Here is a 13,107-nt window from a genome sequence, read left to right as displayed (position 1 = left end):
GAGAGAGGGAAAAAGCACTAGTCCAAATGGGTCCTGGGGCTTCTGAAAACGGCCTAATTGTGTCTGGACAGCCATAAAGCCATTAAACGCGGAATGCCAGACAGAGTTGCAGGCCCTGCACTTAATGGCTGCGTCTCCGCGGTGAGGCCTTTGAAGTCGCCGTCCATCTGCGACTAATGTGCGTCACAACACCCTCATGTCCAGCCCGGTATGCGGTACACACTCGACTCTGTTTGTGTTATTATATCACATTTGTTAATTCTCCATGCGTATAACTGGACACTGAAGCGCGTGTCGCCATTTTGCGCAAAGCTGGACGCCGCTGGATCATGGCCGCCAAAACGACGAATTATGCTCCTCCGTGATCTGGACTGTGCTAGAGTGGCACTCGGATGCACAGACAGAGCGATGTTCGCTGGCTTTCAGCTGTTGGCTTTAATAACATCTCTCTTGTGTTGCGTCCTCTCGCCTCGCAGCGCTTTGCACCCCATAAACGGTTATAGCGGTAATTGTCTTTTATGGCAGTATACAGCCAGCGGCCAGAACGGTTGGACTGCGGGATGGGCCTGCTGCTCACCCCGTGTCCCAACATGCCCAAAATGGCCTTCGACACTCTGCTGAAGGTAGCCTGTATAAGAGTCAGATGTGTCCAAAGAATGTGTGAAAGGGGGTGGGGGGTTATGCTGCTTCTAGGAGTTTATAAACAAAGATTATGTAAGAACAGAAAGTTTGTTTCTCCAACTTTAAACCCATTTTCAATTAGGATGAAAACAAGCTAATAACTAAAATGCATGGCCTACAGAAATAACGGTGTAGCTACAAAATAATACTGACACAATCGATAATCGAGCACAAGCAATACATTAAATAATAATAATAATAATAATAATAATAATAATACACATGACTTCAGGGTGTTTTCACAGATATGATTTTATTCTTCAATAAATAAAATACAAATTACATTTGAGAGATTTAAAGTAAACAAAAGCACATGGTCAGGGCGATCCACAGCCCATGAGGTATTTCTTTTTCTGACTACAGTGTTTTTTAATATCTATTTTGTTTAGCTATCTTTAATATCTATCTCATTCACTCCCTGAAGCCCTGAAGATCGCGATGATTTTTGTCGGAGCTCAAATGTTAGCATATATAGGGAATCTCTATTAAAAAAATTACAACCAAAAAAATCAAATATAGGTAGTGAAGAGCCTAGGCAGTCACAAAAACTATAGTAATTACGAACAAAATTCTACAACGTTTCTAGAGCACACATGACCTTAAAACCCCCTTCAGTGTGAAAACTACATAGCACTGCATAAACCATGTTTACAATGGTCTGCTCGAAATGTCTGAGACCTGCAGAAATGATAACAAGAAAACAACTATACTCTAGATGTACTTCAGTATACTAAGATGCAATCGAATGGGAATTGATATATTCATCAAAATCGTGTCTATTAGTTGAACAAAAAACAAAAGGCTTGATATGTGCCAGAAAAAAACACCTCGTCAGATCAAGATTTTTCCTTTCCGTTCAAATAAACTGGATTTGTGCAATATTCAGAAAGATTCAGTCACATAAAGACACACAAATAATCCAATATGCAACACGACTCCTAGCATGCTTTATAGACAAACAAAACAATGAATAAAAACCACGGAATGAAGGAGGAAAGACCTAATGTTAAAAAAAAAAAAAAACATTCAGTTCAACACTGGTTTGCTCTCAAATTGCTGTCTTTCACTCGTCTTTCGTGTCGTCTTTATTCAGTTTTTTCATCTTCATCCTGCGGTTTTGGAACCAAATTTTGACCTGTCTCTCAGTGAGATTGAGGAGGCGCGCCACCTCGTACCTGCGGTCGCGCGTAAGGTACGTATTAAAGAGAAACTCCTTCTCCAGCTCCAGGATCTGGTGCTTAGTGTACGGGCAGCGTTTTTTGCGCGTGGAGCTCGCGTGAAGCCAGTTGGACACGGGGTTGTCTGGGGAAAGGTAGAGGGAGCATAAAGAAGAAGAAGGAGGAGGGGGTCGAAATTATGAGCGAAGATCTACCTGATTGAGACCCAAGACCTCATATTCAATATTACATTCATAATCACATTACAATCATAACTGTTCAGACATCTGAGCAAACTGAATGGACAGAATTTAAGCCATATGTAAAAATTGTTTGGAAACAATCCAAGTGAGCTTGATAGCTCTCATAAAACATCTGGCAATAAAACATAGATAGATAGATAGATAGATAGATAGATAGATAGATAGATAGATAGATAGATAGATAGATAGATAGATAGATAGATAGATAGATAGATAGATAGATAGATAGATAGATAGATAGCCTCCAGTTCAAGATCCCAAGAACCTCCAAACACTGCTAAATGTAAGCCGAGAGCCCTTTAGGAACCGTTATTTTTAAGAGAGTAGTCAAATAGGTGAGGGTTCATCAAAGCTTATGATATGCAAACTACAGTTGCTACAGTGACAGCCAAGATAAAAAAAATAGCTACCAATCTACAACCACTTGACCCGCATGTAGAAGCACTCATTGATCTTACTTGGATCGACGCTTGGTTTTTGTGGTTCCTCGCCTCTTGCTTCTGTAGTCCGAGCGTTCAGCGCATCCTTGTCCGTGGCGCATCCACCGTTGGTGAAGTCTTCCTGTAAGAGAGTAGCTCGGGAGCTGGAAAGCGCACCGTTAGCGTGGCCAAGCAGCTCGTGTTTGGCAGGGAAGTGGTGATGGACGGCCGGCAGCTCGGTCAGAGACAGTGGAGCGCAGCCTGAGTCCAGGAGCCAAGGCTGTGCGTAGTCTCCCGCTAACTGAGGCTGGGGTTGCGCGTGCGAGTGATACACGGAAGGTATGTGGCCCCATCCTGAGCCGCCATACACGGGCTGCTTCGATGGGAACACGCATGGCCCGAGCTCGCTGCGCTCGGTTGGTAGAGCAGACTGCCTGGCGTGCTGGGGAAGCCCCGGGCCTGCAGGAAAGTGGGCTTCATCGCTCTCCGGTAGTAGCAGAGAGTCAACGTAGTATCCTGTCAGAGCTCCGGATGTCGACATGGTGGGGGCTCGCTCGCATTCATATACACGCATTAAAAAAAAACACACACACACATATACACACACACCAACACACACACACACACCAACAGCCTCGCAAAATAATAAAGTGTGGGAATCAAAAGGCTGCTTCCCCCCTCGCAAAGCTCCAGCCGCTTAATAAGTTGAAGGCATTCTGCCATTTGATTGGGTGCTGCAGGCACGTGATCACAGGGACTGAACAATAAAGGATAAATCATTCGTCCTCGCTGTAAAAAGCTCGTTTTGCCCAACGCCATGAGCTCTATAACAACACCAACTATCTAATGAAAAATAGAAGAAATACCCAATGAATGTTGCAAAGTGCTTGGGTCTGCAGGAACACCAAAGGAACAGTTGTAAAGCCAGTAAACGGGATTGATTTCAGAATTTAAGCCATCTGTAAAAGTATTTGCAACAAACCAAAGGGGTCTGAGGGTGTGTAAAATGTTATGCCCGAGATCACATAAAGCATCTTTATTCGAGACTAGACAACTGAATCTGAAGTCTAGTGATGCCTTAAAATGACGAAAAATTCATTTCTGCACTGGAGCTTCGACTTATATTACAATTTATATACCATTTACATACACAACTGAAATGCAATATTGTTTGAATTATCAGCTTATGTCTTATACCTGTAAGTAAAAGGCATGGCTAAGTAGCGCTCAGCACTTAAATTATCCATTTTTTCGGTCACTTTCAACAACAGCGTATCTCGTAATAAGTATGCAGCAATTCTCATCATAACAAGAAAGATAAACACAGCAAATATATTCAGTTTCAAGCGAGCATCTCTTTAGAACTGATCTTACTCAGAACGTCAGTAACTGCGCCTACATAGTTTTCACGGTCAGTGAAAAAATATTTTGAATTAAGTCCAGTAAAATTCCTATTTTTATTCCTAATTATATTCGCGAAAAGTATTCAATTTCGTCGATACTTCAATATGTTGCAAGTTCTTCACATTTTATTGAAACCTTTAATAGTGCATTTGAAAGAATTTTAAATCATTTCCAAGTAATTAATTGGCAATTATTGTACAGGCCTAAATTATATCACGATGCACAAAACACCGATTAAACATTAATTACGCAAATGTATAAATGTTGTGTGCCTAAATATTGGTGCACGATTTACTCAACTTTAATAATAAAGCCAACATTAATATTGTTAATTAATATTGAATTGATTATAGAGAATTCCTCTTCCACCAGCAGCAACAACAACAACAATAATAATAATAGTAATAATAGTAATAATGTATTTGTTTGTTGTATTTCACATCACTGCTGATATTAGATAATATAGCAATGATCACAGCGCGCTAATTGCTATCATGAATTAATTTTAATTAACTGGTGTTTAATGTTTATTCACAAATTTCCACTTAAAAGAGTAACCAGCAACTTGACCCTAAAACACCACCACCACGACCACCACCAATAATAATAACAATAATAATAACAACAACATCACTATTTTCGACAGCTTAAAATCCATGCATTTGTGGTGGGTAAAGATAGATGAGTAATTCTCATTAAACTGATACTGAATCATGTATATAATGAAACTAAGCATGCATGTGAAAAAATGGGTTTACACTCAATGATTATGATTTAACCGATGAATATTTCAAATGTAATCAGCTGTCCAAAAGATTTTCAGGACGTGTATCAGTTGAACAGCCGTGGTGTTATAATGCTTGCTTTCTTTTTCTTTCATTCTTTCTCTTTCTTTCTTTCTTTCTTTCTTTCTAAAATAAACAGCTGTCCACTTTCTGAAAAACTAATACACTGCATTTACTTGGTTTAAATGTATACATCACACATGAATATATTGCATCAACACAGCCATTTCCAATAGTAAGTAAAGCGAAACACGTAACTGTGTACTATGCAGTGAATTAATTGTATCAAAGTGGAAATAACGTGTATGTTTGGATCCGTTCATCGCATTGCATCATTTATTCCCAGTGTATTTTATACCCTTTAAACTGCGGCATTTTAAGCAAAACAGACATAGAACTTCAAACACGAATTCAGCGCTGGTGAACCAGGACAGTTGGTGGGAAAAAAAGCAGACGGGGTAAATCTGTCTCTCTTTTACAGCAGGAAATGAAGCCACCTTTCAGAAATAAAAGGGGGGAAAAGGGACGGAAACTGCATGGCACTTGGAGGCAGTAAACGGCGCAGGGGTGTTTGTTAACGCGGCCCAGTTTTACCGCAGGCGCTATTCAGCTCTATTTAGGCTGCAGATAAGATCCTGTCGGCCGAGTCTGAATACCACCATAAAGCCCATCCACCCTTTTGTGTCCAGCCGCCTCTTATGACCGCAGAGCGGAAGCGCGGGAGCTCACCGGAGCTCCACTGAGGTCGCTGTTGCCCACGAGACGTCCAGGCCTTCCCCAGACTTCAATGGACATAACCGAGGCCTTGTCTGCTTCCTGTACGCTGCACACTCAGCTCCAAATAATTAAAAAAGCCTTTTGTATTTTCTCATTCTTACTATCATGGATTCGTCTATAAACATGTGCGGTCACTACAGCATTGAGATTGTCCAAATAGCTGACAAAATGAGGCGATCGATTACAATTAGTTTAAGTAGTCTAATGCCTAAATGGGGGGTAATGGACGCTCCAGCAAGCCTTGATCATCATCAAAATAACATGAAGTCTGGTCAAATGAAGTGTTGAGCTGTTTGCGATGAATTTAACTGTGGCAATTAAGACAGTTTCGTGTTGCAGAGGTAAAAATGCAAATCCCAACAACATGAAACTACCTAAACCACTCGACAGTCTAATCTCTGGGCAGAAAAGAATGCTGTTATGGCATTCAGAAGACGAGATCTCAGAATTAAGCATTTATGTAGCACACTCTGTTCTCTAAAGAAAGCAGACCATTCCAGCAATTAAATATACTTAGTACATAGACAAATGCTGTCAGCATGAGTAGATGCCGCCTCACCTGTGTGCTCCGGATCGATTTAAATCCTACATGTTCTAGATCCTGTAGCCAAGCAGCTTGTGGTAGCCTCTGAAAGCATACCTTCTCCCTCAGACTGTCTATCGGAACTGCACCAAGACTCGCAGCAAAGTGACGAGCCTCATACAGCAGCGAGCCATAAAACCCCACAAAAGCGAACTAAACTGCCGACTCTGCGAGGTTAGTAGTCATCGTGGCCTGAGCGCACCAGAGCAACACTCAAATCATTTTTCAAAACCATAAACCAAAATTCAAATACAAGAAGGAAAAAAAAAAACAGGAACAATAACCATTAAGCTACAGATAATAAAAATAAGAAGGCATCGGGCCACCAGGACCCCCTGCCCCCTCTCCCACAAATACACGTTCAGGCAGAACACATTTCCACGCTTTAAAAAAGCGCCATGTAATATTGCATTTTCATGTAGGCATATTTCACATATTTCACGTGATCATCTCAAATCACTTAAAACACTCCAGTGTGAACGTCCATAGAATAATTTATTCATTCTGAAATGCATAAAAACATGAAGGCTAAACAACAATTGTACACAAAGCTGGAGCCACAATTAAAATAGTCGTTTTTGTTGGCGGTTATAAAGGAATCACAAACACATTTAGGAGTTCCCGTAGCCTGTACTAACACGGCATCTCTGCACCCATAACACACACTCACACACTCCAATTTTCACACATACAGTGTCGTGAATTACATATACAAAACGCATGCATAAAAAAACAGCATAAATATCAAGACCATCGTTGCATTTAAAGCCCCTCAAACGGTCTTTTGTCTCAGAGCGCGTGACATACGACGATAAAGTAAGACGCATCTTTTCAAATGTACCTTGTACCTTGAATATGGTTTGATAAATATTCATCATAAAGAAAGAAGACTACAGACTCACACAGACACAAAAGCAGGCGACTAACCCCAAAAACACATTCATGTCGTCAGCAGCTTGCACAGAAGAATGCACAAATACAAACAGTGCCGTTCAGAAATATGGAGGGTGGAGAAATTCGTGTTAAGAGGAAAAACCGTAAGTTTGGGAAAGTTCTCGGATTCGATTCTCGCGGCTCATTTTCTTCAGTTTCATGCGCCGATTCTGGAACCAGATTTTGACTTGCCTGTCGGTCAGGTGCACGCTTCGACTGATCTCTAGGCGGCGCTCGCGAGTCAAGTACATATTGAAGAGGAATTCCTTCTCCAGCTCCAGCGTTTGGTGCTTCGTGTAAGGGCAGCGCTTCTTCCGGTCACTCTTCGCTGTCAGCCAGTTGGACGTGTTCTCTGTTTTAAAGTTTCCTGCGTGGTATAAGCATGTTTTATTGATACAGGACTGGACAGATTATTTTATTTTATTTATGCTTATATTGATTATTAATGTGCAAGTGAGTGTGTGTGTGTGTGTGTGTGTGTGTGTGTGTGTGTGTGTGTAAGAATGGTCTACATTAAGTTAGTTTAATAGCAGAGTATACCCTGAATAAAGCTTTGAATTTACATGATTTGAAGTATTTCAATGGTTGCACATGTTTTAGTATGATAGAACACAATAGGTGCCTAAAGAAGCAAACTTGTACTAATATAGCTTATGTTATTTGTGTGCAGGCACGTGACCCATTTTTAGTTGTAAAACATATTTCACATAAGATCCTTCTGCAGGTACAGCAACATATTGCAAAAAGTTTCACGTACGAGTTATATGCGATCTTGTGATACATGACTATGTATAGAATCATGTTGTAGGGAAATTGCATATACATATGCATATCTGTTGGAATCTCCATTTTTGTCGTTTTTCAGTTTTTGACCTAATTTGAAAATGCCTGTTGCCCTTCACATTGTGTGAATGTCATGCTGAATGGACCAAAAGAAATGGTCAAAAAAAATGTCTGGTTGCATTTATCTACATTAAAAACCAATTTTGATCAGACAACAGCGATAAGTAAAAGCTAATATGTGGAAAAAATAACACGTGGAGTGTCTAAAACCCACGTGATTATTTACACATGAAATTAATTTGGTGTTTCATGACGATTATTTCAGAAAAGAAAAAAGGAAAAGAAAATATAGATTTTAGTTTACTTCCGTCATTATATTTTACTGTAATTGTGCGTAAATACACACACACATATATATATATATATATATATATATATATATATATATATATATATATATATATAAGTTGCTCTTTTCACTGTATTGTATTTCATTCATAGATCTCCCTGTTTCCCTAGAAATAAAGTTCTGTGCTTTGATCATTTGTGTAAATACATACGATTCGAGGACTAGGCCTAAGCGCATTTAAACCAAGGTTTGTATGCTTTTAACTTATGCTTGCGCTGATAACTGGCTATATCCAATGACAACATATATACATCACATAACCAGTTTCTGAATATAAAGGCTTTTGTTGATTATCAACTGTTTACCAGTTTACAAACACGAAAATACGAAATACAAATAGGTCGACGTCTTATTGCTAGATTTACTCTAATACAAATACTCATCATTTTCACTCTTTTACTAGACCCTCTTAGTCTTAGGTAATGTCAGTTACTAATCAGTCACGTTTCTCAGTGCAAAACTTTCATTTTAAAGAGCTCCGTTGGGAATCTGTTGGGCTCACCTTTACCATTCTTTCCCGGACACTCTCTGGGGGTTTCTGGGTGCTCGGGAGATGACAGCCCTTCGTCAGTGGTCTCCTGAGTCTCCTCCTTGTCGCTGTGGGAGGGAGACTCCTTATCTCTGTTCCTGGAAGACTCGGCGACATCTCCAGGTCTTTCTTCAGGCGCTTGCTCCGAGTTGGACAGTGAGAGACCAAAATGAGAAACATCTGAAGCCGTCACCGGAACCACAGTTTGATGACCCGTGTTGGTCTGCGCGCTGTGGTGATAAATCTTGGCATGTGGATGTATCTGGGATAACCGGAAGTAACCTGGAAAGGCAACCGAGTTACTGTCATTACTGCTGACAATGTAGGATCCTGAAGAAAAGCGTGCACTAGAGAAGTCCTCCACGCAGGGAACTGCGGTTGCAGAGCTCTTCAGTGGCTCGTAGAGGTAAGACGAGCTCTCCTGTTTGATGTTCCGCGGAGAGAAGCAAGAAAACATGGCATCCTGCTGATGGGTTGCGGATGGTGGCATTCGGCAGGACCTCGGCGCGTCTATGCACATCTCCGCTCTGGCAATGGACGCGCCTGGACCGGGAACCACGTCATCACATTCTGGACGCTTGCTAGGACTAGAATAGAAGCCGCGGTTTGGGTACGTGTAATGCTCAGGGTTAGCTCTGCAGTTCCTGTACTGGGCCGCAGTGCTGTCGCCGGGTTCAGAGCGCACACGGTGGTCGTGACTTACCGGGCCGGTGGCACACGCCATCACAGGTGTCCGCTTTAGTGAGGGGAAGTGAGAGACCGCTCTGCTGGTCATGTTGAGCGCCGAACATGCTGGAGAAGATGAGACTTCTTCGAGAATTCCTGTGCACTCCTGAGCTAGTGGAAGTGCACAAACACACAGGGCCACGCCCCCAGCGGAGCTACGTCGCCCGCAGGCTCGAGACCAAGTCTGGGCTGGAGCAGATGACGTACCGATTTCTTTTGATCCTGTCTTTCTTCTTTCAGTGAAGAAACTCTGCTTTGAGTTCAGATGATTCAAGTGTGTCAATCAGTTGCACAGGAACGAAACGTGTTAACATGATTCTATCTACGCAATTATTACCAAAGGAAGTACTGAAATACAGCAGCGTGTTTTATTCATGTACAGTCGATTGTCACTTCATTTCAATTTCGTTTTCAATGTGTGTCTGTAATGGTGAGCACACAGCCACAGGACACAACTGAGAGTTACAAGGAAAAAGCGTTCTGCACATGCGGTTAATGTTAGTGTGTGTGTGTGTGTGTGCTTGCGTGTGTGTGTGTGTGCTTGCGTGTGTGTGTGTGTGCGTGCGTGCGTGTGCGTGCTTGCGTGTGTGTGTGCGTGCGTGTGTGTGCTTCGTGTGTGAATTTGAGAGAGAGGTGTTTTTCACTGTTTGGAAATGCACATGCGCACAAAACCGATGGAGAGAGTTATCTATAACACGCGGAACGAGAAGAGGTTTCGCTACCTGCGGTTAAAAGTTAGCCGAGTTCGCTCCACCCGAAGACAAATCACCAGCGAACAGACATGTTCGGTCTTGTAAAATGTGAAAACGTTGTGTAACAAACAGAAGGGCGTAAAATATCTCCTAATGAGGATAAGTAGGGGATACAGTGTACAATGGAAGCCAACTATAAATTACAGCCTACCGCAAAACACTAAGAAAGAGTCGTGGTGTAAATGTCTGCTGCAGTGATTCTAAATGGCCTTTGCTAAACGGCCTTTCTTAGGAAGAGCTTAATCACTAATCAACCCCGAATTAGAAGTAGACCCTAAATGATGATTTTTACAAGCCATACATAACAAGGTCCTACAGGGTAGATTGCTTCCTAAGATTTACAAATGTCTAAAACACGCTGCAGTTGAAGTGAGCAGAGCATCAGAAAACTGTGAGATCGTCACTAAGGATGATCTTTGTGCTACAGTACATCTGAAAAATGTAAATATTTATTAATGACAGTATTGTTTCTGTAATAAGTGTCACACACACGTACATTATTACTCACATATTATTACTCTAACAAACTGATGACTTATTAAGAGCTAATCTGAAAACTGCACCCCATAAAGGTCTAAAGTTATTGCTCAGGCCTACATGTATCAACTCGTAAACTGTACCCCATTAACCTCACTGTTAACTGTATACATTACTCTGTTTTATTTCAAGTTAAGAGCTCGCGGGTGCAAATTATTATGAATGATTTAGAATTGTGTATATTTACAATAAGAAAGTTCTGTAGTCTAATTGGTCTAGTAATTGCCCCATGATGAAGAAGGCCGCATATCATCAATATGTGCTAAAGGGCATTCAGTTGATAATAATAATAATAATAATAATAATAATAATAATAATAATAATAATAATAATAATAATAATAATATGTAACTTTGCATTTATATGCTTTTGAATTCAACATCCTATAATTATCATCACATCGTAGTGTCTCAAATGATTGCAAAGACATGTTTTATTTAATAACAACTACTGTTGTAGACATATTACATTTAATAATAACAATAACAAAACCAGAACATTTTATATTGAAATTATTATTATTATTATTATTATTATTATTATTATTATTATTATTATTGCAAAAAAAATCAGTGAATCATAAAGACGTGAAAAATCAAATACAATAATATGCGCCAACACAAACACATTTTCTCGTTTTAGTATAATTCACGGTAATAATGTTCTTTATCACAGCTGTTTAACGAATAGTGTTGTGTGTTGTTTCCGGAGGTCAGCGGCTGTCAGACGCGGGTAAACCCGAGCCGAGCTCCTTTTTCTGCTCTGGATTGAGTTCGCTGTTCACGGAAATCATAAACAATAATTTAGCATTTTACTTCAAGCAGCGGAGGCATTTATTTTTCATGAGAGACAAAGACTCCACGTGCACGGTAACAGGACCCCTCTTGCCCCTCCGTCTGCTCTCGCCCCTCCATGTTGTCGCCGAATCGCTCTTGCGGAAAGAGCCGATCGTGTTGCACAACTACAATCTACATTTCAAATGACATCATTCATGTTTGAAAAAGGAGAAAGAAAGAAAAGACCTTTGGAAAAAATCCAGACGCTGCTAGCCACAACTTCGTCCAAACCAGGACTGAATGAACTGTGATCGTGACTGCTAAGGTCACAATGAATCCAGCTGGTCATAATTTAGCTTCAGCTACATTACAGATCATTTAAAAAAATGAATCTCATAAATTTTCTTCATAGATGTGGTGAAAAAACGGCCTAGTCTGCCTCGTGCTTAATGGATTTTTCTAATCGGAGACGGCTAAAGCATATAGCTCATTTGCTGTGAAATATTTGATTCGGTGGTAAAAGTAGGACTTTAATGGGCACCATATCTTTACACGCTTTTATTTAATTTAATAAGAACAGAGGAAGGTTTATGTGCGTTCTGGGGAGAGAAAGTTAATTGCACGAAATATTTCATTGGCAGATGATTTTAAAACAAGCGCATTGGATCCGCGCACACCTGCATTGCATTTGATATTGTTTAATAGCAGTGGCCTTCGACTCTAAAGCTCCCTTCTGACTTATTATTCAGAAGCCTACCTAACTTCGACTAACCAGTCCACCATGTTGGGTCAGGAAGTTGTAAGTGACCTGGTCGTTACTACCGACACCAGTGAATTCAGCAAGAATTGTTAGATGAACGCTTTAACTTTTTGTTGGTGTTTACCTGCGCTACAGACCCCAAAAGTGTTGAGGCTCCTCCTCGGCCATGACATTGATCTCAAGAGCGCCGCCCGGTGGACACCCAGCACTCACTCTCAAGGAGCTGTCAATTCTGACTGCCAGCGTTTGTGGAAAGGCGAAAAGAAGAGCATAGAACTCAGAGCAAAGCGCTCGGTCAGAGAAACGAGCGATGATAAACGAAGTATGATTGGACTGGAAGTGCACGAACCCCCCGTCGACAGCCGTCGTTGCTTGTCTTCTTCTCTCCCCCTCCACCTTGGAAACGCAGCTAATAACCTTGGTTCTGAGACGGTTTATGGCACCGCACTGCAATCGTCCAAATGCTCCAGACGCAGACAGCTTTTATGACCGCGTTGCTGCAGCAACAGGGAGGATGTCCCAGTAATTAGGCCGAGATTCCTCAGCGCCTCAAAGGATGCGCCAGCCATGCCTAACCATTCCACGGCGCGCAACCATAAACTTCATTCTTTCTCTCTCTCTCTCTCTCTCTCTCTCTCTCTCTCTCTCTCTCTCTCTCTCTCTCTCTCTCTCTCTCTCTCTCTCTCCCTCTCCCTCTCTCTCTCTCTCTCTCTCTCCCTCTCTCTCCCTCTCTCTCCCTCTCTCTCCCTCTCTCTCTCTCCCTCTGTCTCTCTCTCTCTCTCACTCTCACTCTCTCTCTCACACTCTCTCACTCTCTCACTCTCACTCTCACT

The 13,107-nt window shown here is 41.3% G+C and overlaps 2 protein-coding genes across 2 annotated transcripts; both read right to left on the bottom strand.

The window, feature by feature from the left end:
* Positions 1–915: 915 nt before the first annotated feature.
* Positions 916–4,287, bottom strand: hoxa9a (homeobox A9a). The gene is made up of 2 exons (XM_017693606.2): positions 2,560–4,287; positions 916–1,983 (listed from the first exon to the last, which is right to left on the bottom strand). The coding sequence occupies exons 1-2, from the start codon at positions 3,092–3,094 to the stop codon at positions 1,745–1,747; spliced, it is 774 nt and encodes a 257-aa protein (XP_017549095.1). The 5' UTR covers positions 3,095–4,287; the 3' UTR covers positions 916–1,744.
* A 2,258-nt stretch (positions 4,288–6,545) lies between these two features.
* On the bottom strand, positions 6,546–9,626 carry LOC108425158 (homeobox protein Hox-A10-like). Its single transcript, XM_017693605.2, has 2 exons — positions 8,697–9,626; positions 6,546–7,369 (listed from the first exon to the last, which is right to left on the bottom strand). Exons 1-2 carry the CDS (start codon positions 9,496–9,498, stop codon positions 7,092–7,094), a joined length of 1,080 nt encoding a protein of 359 aa, XP_017549094.1. The 5' UTR covers positions 9,499–9,626; the 3' UTR covers positions 6,546–7,091.
* Between the last annotated feature and the right edge of the window lie 3,481 nt (positions 9,627–13,107).

The sequence above is a fragment of the Pygocentrus nattereri genome, chromosome 27 (genome assembly GCF_015220715.1).
Source record: "Pygocentrus nattereri isolate fPygNat1 chromosome 27, fPygNat1.pri, whole genome shotgun sequence".
In the NCBI taxonomy this organism is placed as follows: domain Eukaryota; kingdom Metazoa; phylum Chordata; class Actinopteri; order Characiformes; family Serrasalmidae; genus Pygocentrus; species Pygocentrus nattereri.
This window is presented reverse-complemented; position numbering and strand designations above follow the sequence as displayed.